This window comes from Nuphar pumila, chromosome 14, assembly GCF_984573655.1.
Source record: "Nuphar pumila chromosome 14, dmNupPumi1.hap1.1, whole genome shotgun sequence".
Lineage (NCBI taxonomy): Eukaryota > Viridiplantae > Streptophyta > Magnoliopsida > Nymphaeales > Nymphaeaceae > Nuphar > Nuphar pumila.
This window is the reverse complement of record NC_143262.1, coordinates 88514793-88523034: the sequence shown is the minus strand read 5'-3', so window position 1 is coordinate 88523034 and position 8242 is coordinate 88514793. Positions and strand designations below refer to the sequence as shown.

The 8242-nt window shown below is 38.0% G+C and overlaps 1 protein-coding gene across 4 annotated transcripts; it reads right to left on the bottom strand.

Moving 5' to 3' along the window:
• Positions 1-3141: 3141 nt before the first annotated feature.
• LOC149817307 (heat shock 70 kDa protein 15-like) lies at positions 3142-8005 on the bottom strand. Of its 4 annotated transcripts, none has more exons than XM_089987120.1 (6): positions 7596-8004; positions 6937-7002; positions 5262-5347; positions 4289-4435; positions 3648-3775; positions 3142-3450 (listed from the first exon to the last, which is right to left on the bottom strand). In XM_089987120.1, exons 2-6 carry the CDS (start codon positions 6944-6946, stop codon positions 3357-3359), a joined length of 465 nt encoding a protein of 154 aa, XP_089843246.1. In that variant the 5' UTR covers positions 6947-7002; positions 7596-8004; the 3' UTR covers positions 3142-3356. The 4 variants fall into 4 exon arrangements, with proteins under 4 accessions (XP_089843246.1, XP_089843245.1, XP_089843248.1 ...); XM_089987119.1 differs by lacking the exon at positions 7596-8004 and adding an exon at positions 6001-6134 and having other exon boundaries at positions 6937-6952; XM_089987122.1 differs by lacking the exon at positions 5262-5347 and having other exon boundaries at positions 7596-8005.
• Between the last annotated feature and the right edge of the window lie 237 nt (positions 8006-8242).

Sequence of the window (8242 nt, the reverse complement as noted above, 5' to 3'; positions counted from 1 at the left end):
TCTGGTAAAAAAGTATTCAATCACATCACATATTAACTCATGGAATTACACAGACCACTTAGTGTCACGTTTCACAATAATGATGCTCAAGTCTCCATGACTTAGTGTATATCGTGAAAGCCTCCTTAGGGCCACGAGTTTGAATATTTCGCTCAATTTTTCAAGACTTGGCATATATCACGTAAGCCTCTTCAGGTCTATAATTGGAACAACGAGTTCAAGTCTTCAAGACTTGGCACATCTGTATCCCATGAATCCAAGCGCGATCTCCTTGAGCTTAGCTTAGTCGTGCAGATAAAACACGGGTTTTTACCCTATCGGTCCAAGAGTATACTGATCTTGACACATTTCACAAGGTTATGCAGGACTTATCAAAATAACACACATTCATTCATACATTCATACAACACTGAACCTAGAACTAATGCATTGTTTCGATATTAACCGTTCACCCCCTGGTACACGGGAGAAGCTTGAACTTCGACATCAACACGACGTTTTGGGAATTTATTATTCTATGTATTTTAGATACCCTAAAGGTATATTGACCCTATCCATGGTAGGGTGGTATAATTCATACCGAGATAACCCTACCAGGTCATTTTGAATGCATCATCTACTGCAGTAGTTGGGTTCAATCCTTAGATCTTAAGGATAACCCAACCTCCAAATCTCCTGAGTAACGGGAGGTCCCTTGAATACTTTGGTTCATGATAAATACATATCACTCGCAGTTGTACCATCACCGTCTTCCATGGTGAGCAATAGTTTTGAAGGGGTTCTATGGTCTGACAATTACTTATGAGATATTTGAATGCCACTCGGGCAAACCAATGCATTCTGCACTAAGGAAATATGTTCCTCAACCCCATTCAGTATTTTGAAGCACGGTCCAACCGTGTGGTAAAAAAACTATCATTAAGTTTTATTCATATGCATGACTGACTTTGCTCTTGACATCTATGGCCATCACAAGCACTTCACATCTTTTGGGTGGACAACAAACTTCGGCCCTTACGAGTCTAGTTGTACAATAATATTTTACATGAACATTTATATGACACAATCTCAACGGATCGATTGCTCGGTACATAGAGCATCAACAAGCACTTGGCCTTGTCAAGGCACAATAACTACTCTAGCACATCGGCCCTTACGAGTAGGGTGCCCTTACAGACGAATGTGGAATGAGCCATTCTGGCAGAGTTCTGACAATAGGGCATCATTGTGCCATTAAGGAAAGTCCTCTGCCAAACATTTCGGTAGTACTTTCTCTGTTGAACTGAGGAAGCACGATAACCCTTTCTACTTTATAGAATATATTTGTCAAAATTTTGACATCACCTCCTCTGTATGACGGAGTAACATGCTACATTCTTTTTGAGCTTTGTTGAGCTTCTTCAGAAATTTTGGCAGCACTTCTTCTCTTTGACTGAGAAAGTGTGCATTTTTTTTAAACTCGGTGAATATCTTTTAAAAATTTTTAGTAACACTTCCTCTATTTGATGGAGGAACGCTACGCTTAACTTGGGGATGGATGCGTACCATTGTGCATACTTCGCATCTATCGAGGTTCGTTAAAACCTTAGGCCTTAGCTAGGTCATGCACAAGTGACTTAGGTTTTTACGAAAAAATGGTTTTGTGTAAGGGCAAAACATTTTCAATAGGGGCATATTTCATCAATCAAAATCTTGATCAAGTAGCGGCATATGAATTGCATCGGTGATTTGGAATTGATCTCTATTTGAATGCTCATTTATGCACAACTATATATAATATAAGCAGGAGCCTATGCTATATAATGTGGTGACGTAAATAAAAGCATATTTAATATTTGGTGGGGAAAACTGAACTAAATAACTTACAAAAAATAGGAGCCTTGGCATCGTTCGACGTAACGATAATCTTAAATGTATAAAGTAAATTATAGAAACCAAGAGCCTTGGCATCGTTCGATGGAACAACAATCTTAAAAGCATAGGCAAATACATATATATATATATATATATATATATATATATATATATATATATATATATATATATATATATATATATATATATATAATCAGTAGTTTTTCTTATAGAAAAAGCAATGCTTATTATTTTCATTAAGACCTAATACTTTAGGTTTTCATAGTGAACTTTGTTTATATAAATTTATCATAAAATATCTAACTCAAATGAGAAAAGCTCACCACGGTGGTGGTTAACCATGTGGTCAGTGGGGGTCTTGTGTCAAGTTGAAGGCCCAGGATTGAATCCTGCTGGAGCATGGGGCTGTCATTGCTTTATCACGGTTAGGGCACATAATGCTGGGTGGTCGTGTCCTCAATCCAGAATTTTACCTCGCAGGGAGGCGGGCCCATTAAGTGACCGGTTCTCGGTGAGGGTTCCTTCATCATAAAAAAAAAGAGAGGAGAAAAGCATGGTTTAGAACCCGATTCATTTTCACTAGACAGGTCTGCAACTTGCATTAGGACAAACTTGACTTTTAGGAATGGCCGAAACTGTTCCTAAATACTTTAAATTCATGCTCCTAAAAGTATTAGGAAAAGTCATGTTTGTGTTCCTACTTGCCAAAGTAAATGGTCCTATGGATGGTGTTCCTACAAGGTTAGGAACAGTCGGTCCTAATTCCATTATTAGGAACAGTGACAACCGTTCCCAATAGCTCAAGTGGCCGATCCTATTAAAATATAGGACCATTCAAAGGTGGCCGCCCCTAAATCCTGACAACTCCCTCCAGACTGCTCCTAAAGTCCTCCAACATGTGATTTTGAAACAGGTTCATCTGACCGCAGAAGGGAGGAGACGTATGAGATGGAAATCTCAGGTACGGTTCTGGAACGGAGATCCTTGGAATGGAATGGACGACCGTAACGGATGTCAGCTCAATCTGAAGGAAATTGCATTCACACATAAGTTTCAGTCAAATTAATCATTTTGACTGACTGTTTTATGATAAGTAAAAAAACAGTAGGAACTAGAATGAACAGAGCAGTAGCAATAAATGCTAGTATATTTACTTCCATAATCTCATTAATTGAATTTTATTTTGCTTAGCAAGAAATCGGGATCTAATCCCATAGAGATGATAAATCCTCCATAAACACACATGCATAATCCCTCAGAATAACATTTTTTGTAGGAAGTGAATTATAAATTCATTGCATTTATTCAAAATGAGTCAAATCATATAGATTCCATGAGTCAATATATGTCTGCATTTCCTATTCGTTTAGGAAATTTGAATTTTAGCCACCTAGTGTTGCAAAATTCAGCAAGTTGCTGTAATATTCCTACTATTATGTGCAAATCCTCTAACTTCCATCTTTGGCTCATCCCCAGAGCTGTCATATGTACACACTTCTCATGGGTAGATGTGATCGTTCCAGACACCTGCATTGTCCATCTGCACTTGGGTTTAAGCTGAACATCCATAAAACCCTGAAATTCAAAAGACAGGCAATATAATATATGATCAAGCTCGGCTCAACTTTTGAAAACATAATGCACACTGTAGTTATGTTAACATGGTTAACAGCTATTTGCAGTTAGAGATGCTTGGCTGTTACCCAAAAATCTAGAAAATCTGCAAGAGAACAGTACTAGCCAAAAAATATATCTCTGTATAATTGATTTACCTGTTCATTGTCTCAGCTTTTCTTTTCACATTAGCTGACAGGACAGGTGAGGCATACTCGGGTAAAGCGTCCTGTTGCTCCTTTCTCTCTTTCATCCATGCTTCGACCTCTCCACATTCGTTGACAACCTACAACAACCAAAACCATCAAATACCTTCGAAAAAAAGCATTAGAACAAAAGCCACAGTACACTCAAAGAGACAAGCTTGGACCAAAGATGCTAGAGTGTCCCAAGTGCCCCTAGTAGTTCTGTAAAAACCCATTAGAAAAAGCAATTCTGAACCTTATGTGATCCTTAGAATTAAGAAAGCCGTCTAAATCAAATATCAATAGCAATTTAGGGACAAATTTTTGAACAGACAACCCAACCAAATATAGGTTTGCTTTTAACAAAGAAAAAGAGCAGCTAAGGAATCAAGCTCTACAGAAAATCAAAAGCGTGACTGACCATGGCACCACAAAACATTCAAGACCTTGGCCACAAAGTTCAATAGTGATAAGATCATTTGAGATCAGTCAAATAAAAAAATAATGCTAAAATCCAGCTAAGCTCCACAAGCCCATACCATTCCCTATCATATATAAAAAAATACAAATACCGTCTGCTTATCTTTGATGTCTATCAAACAAAATACAAATACCTTCTGCTTATTATTGATGCCTATGTTGTTAAATTTTGGATCTTTTGAGAGTTCATCCTTGGGGAAGCTATTGATGCAGTAAACAAGTTCAATAATAGTCCCTCGGTCCACACTCTGCTTATAGCTCTGCTCAATGGGATCATCTTGCTGCAACCAAAATTATAAAATTAGTTGTCTCAAAAGCGAGATGCAAGGACATCTTCAGACCCCTGGATAACAATTAACAATTCATGGCATAGACATGACAAACCCACACCAGTTTGTCATGGCATGACATATAAGATCCAAAACTAAAATTTTATAAATTCCTTAAGCTCCTCCAACTTGGCAATATAAACATCTTTAGTTTCATTTTTCCTATCCTCATACAACCAATCTTCTGGGGCATTGTTCTCTAACCGAGGATATATCATTTAAAGTAGCTGACATATTTGGAATAGTTGATATGATAGGATGCAGAAGGCAACTCATGTCCATTTGACAAAAATAAAGCTTGTTGGGAGAAATGCAAGAAGCCATATGGGAACAGAAGCACCATTACACCATTTTCTGCACCGACAGGCAGGACATATCGAATAGCAGATTACCCCTGAGGCCTATGATTTTGGAAAACATGCTAATACTCAAGCTCGATCATCACAAAGCCATTCAAGTAGCCATGTTTGTAGCTCCATGTGTCAACAACAAATAATATTATCCTAGATCACAAGAAGAAGATTGCACAAAAGAACATCCATCTACATCTAACCATATAGTGACAATCCAAAAGCAGAGAGCACTATAAGTTGATAAGTTCAAAGATAATCTGTACACATGTATGAGGAGGAATAGCGGCTACATACAAGATGCACAAAAATGCATTAGCACATAGAAAAGGAGAGTTTTCTTGGAAAATTTTCAACAACAGACAATCTATAAAAATCCTCACAAAAATGATTCAAGAAATGAATAATTAATAATATCGTAATTTTACCAAAAGTGCATCAAAGAATTTATTGAAAATAATCAAGATGCACTCCTCGTTAAATTCTCTGGTGGAGGTCTGGACTCCAATGTATCCTGCATTCAGTCAGTAATTCCATGTTAGTGTCTGTTCTTGTTTTAGTGAAATCCAAAGTGTCTCCAAGTTTAAATGGAGTTTATAAGTAATTCATACACCACACACCTGAATCTCTAGAAGGACAAAAGAATAAGGATTAAGGATAAGAGAAAGCTATGTTTCCAAGGCTTGAGAGACCGTCCACACCTTATGAGTTGTCATCTAGCCATTTTAACTCCTTTAATACCCCCCATAAATTCTTTAGTTATATGAAAATAAACATTTTTCCAGTTTCAGCATGTGTAGACCATGGAATGAGCACTCTGATCAGGTGGTGCTCCCGTTGTCTCGCCAATAACTTAAAAGAAACATGCTCAGATATTGTAGTAATTCTGATTCGAAACCAAATTAAAAACTAAAATCTGAAGTTCAATTACACATACAAATTCAAATTTGATTTCAAATTTAAAATCAATAATTGATTTTTAATTAGAATTTGAATTCAAAGATGGATTTCGTTTTTGAATAACAGTTGAAATTCAAATTCAAACTTCATCAAATTTAAATTCAATCTCAAAGTTGATTCAACTTTGAATTTAAACTCAAAATTCAGATTCAAATCCTATTCCAATTTTGAGATTCAAATGACTGCATGCTCAAATCTGGTTTTTACCTGAAAATGTCAACATCAACAAACTGACAAATGACCAAATCTGATTTTTACCCTTCATATTGCATTGTTACTGTATTTCCTATGTCTGCAAACTTATGATCTTCAAAGATAAGAAAATTGTGCTTCTCTGCAATCTTTGACACAAGTTACCAAATTAGCTAATCATCAAGCAGAATTTCAAGAAAGCACCAGATCATATCACAAAAAGATAACTCCGCAATGTGTACACATTCTGTAAGGTCTTTCAAAAGAAAGACCCATCAAGCAAAAAAAAAAAGCAGCATTTTGTGGCTAAACAGGCAGGAAAGTGTTTAAAACATTTTTCTGCCCAGCAAAAAAGGACATCCGTGCCTCTTATACAACAACAACAACAACAACAACGCCTTCATCCCAAACAATTGGGGTCGGCGATATGAACCAAAAAGAAAATCCTTTTGGGTCCTCCACATGAATCCTTCTCCTCCAATCATTTCTATCCAATGTCATGTCCTCGGTGAGGTTCAAAGCATTCATATCTTTTCTTATCATCTCCATCCAAGTCTTCTTAGGCCTACCCCGACCTCTTTTAGCTAATAGATTTTTCCATTTCTTCATCCTTCTAACCGGAGCATCATTAGGCCTTCGCCGAATATGCCCAAACCATCGTAAACTATTCTCACTCATCTTATTTTCAATGGATGCAACGCCTACTTCTTAAGTATTTCCTTCTTCCGAATCATCCGTGCCTCTTATACAGAAACTAAAAATCAAGTCTAGGATAAAAAGTTAGTGATGCAATATTTTGGATGTTTACCCTGAAAAATCATTAAACATCTTCACATAGGGCATGGCATAGAAGTCAAAACAATAGGAACAAGGCAATGGAAGTGGAAATTTCAAATCTAAAACTTGAGCAAAGTAATAGAAAAAAAAAAGACAGCAGCCCTTTCCTTCTACCTGATAACATGCCTCATGCAGGTCAGCAACACTGCGCCTAACATGCTCACCTCGATATCCTAGGACCTGGAGAAATCATGTAACTTATTATAAAAAAATCAAGGTCATCTTAATCATCACAACCAAAAGAAGAAATTTAGTACTCCAAAAGATATCTAATTGCACACTTTCATGAAAATAAAAGACAAATATAGCACAACTTATTTTCTTTAGCAAGTTTTGTGTTCAAATGAGTAATATCTGTCATCAATTCTTTTTTCTTTTCATCCCTAATATTTATCAAGGGAAAGCCTGGTTTAAGTGGTGGAAATTGGGAAAGAATGACGCTTTGCCGTTTGGCCCCATGGACAACATCAGGGAAATGCTGGCAAAGGTATTAATGTACAACAACAGAGGGATCCAAATCAAGCAGATGATCTAAGAATTTATGAGATGCAATAACAAGACAGTTTAATGCACTAGGAACCTAGTGAAGTTATTGGACAAGTTAATTAGAGCTTTAACTTGATAAGTTATTGGCCACATCCGATCGGAATCCGAAACGTTTAGATCCCTATAAAGCCACGTTGATGGGTCAGGACAAATTACAAGACTGAAACATGCCCAACCCTATATTGATAAGCATCCAATTAACAAACAAAACGTGGGGCATGCACAACCTGCCAAAAGTTGAGTTGGGCTGCATTCATCCCCTGACATCCCCCATCTTCATACCCCTCTAAACTTTACTGATGGAAGTTGTTTTGATTGAACCATAGTGTAAAACCCCCCTCCGACGAAATCGTAGGAGGGGATATTAAAAAAAACGAAAAGACGGTTCCCCCAAATGGGGGAACCGCCTCCCCCGTAACAGATTGGGGGATGAGGATAAACCTCACCCACCACGATCGACGGCTGGGTGAGGTTATCCTCACTTAGCCCTCATGGTGCGCTCCTCACCACCGTCGAGCAAGAGAGAGAGCGGCAGAGAGCGAGGGAGGGTGAGAAGAAAAAAGAAAAAAAATCAGAGGGAGAAACGAAAAAAGAAAAAACCGGGACTGTGACATATATATATAGAGAGAGAGAGGGTCGGCCGGCCGGCCCCTCTGCAATAGAGAGGGAGAAAGACAGGGCCGGCTCCAGCGGCCGGCCCTTCTGCAACAGAGAGGAAGGGGAGGGCCGGATGTGGCTGCCGGCCCCCTTTCATTTTTTTTTATAAGTGGGTCGGTCTGGGCACCCAGACCGAACTAGATCAGTTTTTAAAAAAAAAAACAGAGTCGCACCTAGACCGATGACTAAAAAAACGGGTTGAAACGGTTTTGACTGA

Bases quoted from the DNA above. Each gene is read 5' to 3' on its own strand.
- LOC149817307 (XM_089987119.1), bottom strand. From the start codon at position 6,058: ATGAAGGGTAAAAATCAGATTTGGTCATTTGTCAGTTTGTTGATGTTG. The intron at 3,776-4,288 runs GTATTTGTATTT...TGGTTGTTGTAG, and splicing joins GCATCAATAATAAGCAGAAG to GTTGTCAACGAATGTGGAGA. The intron at 3,451-3,647 runs GTAAATCAATTA...TTTGAATTTCAG, and splicing joins AAAGCTGAGACAATGAACAG to GGTTTTATGGATGTTCAGCT.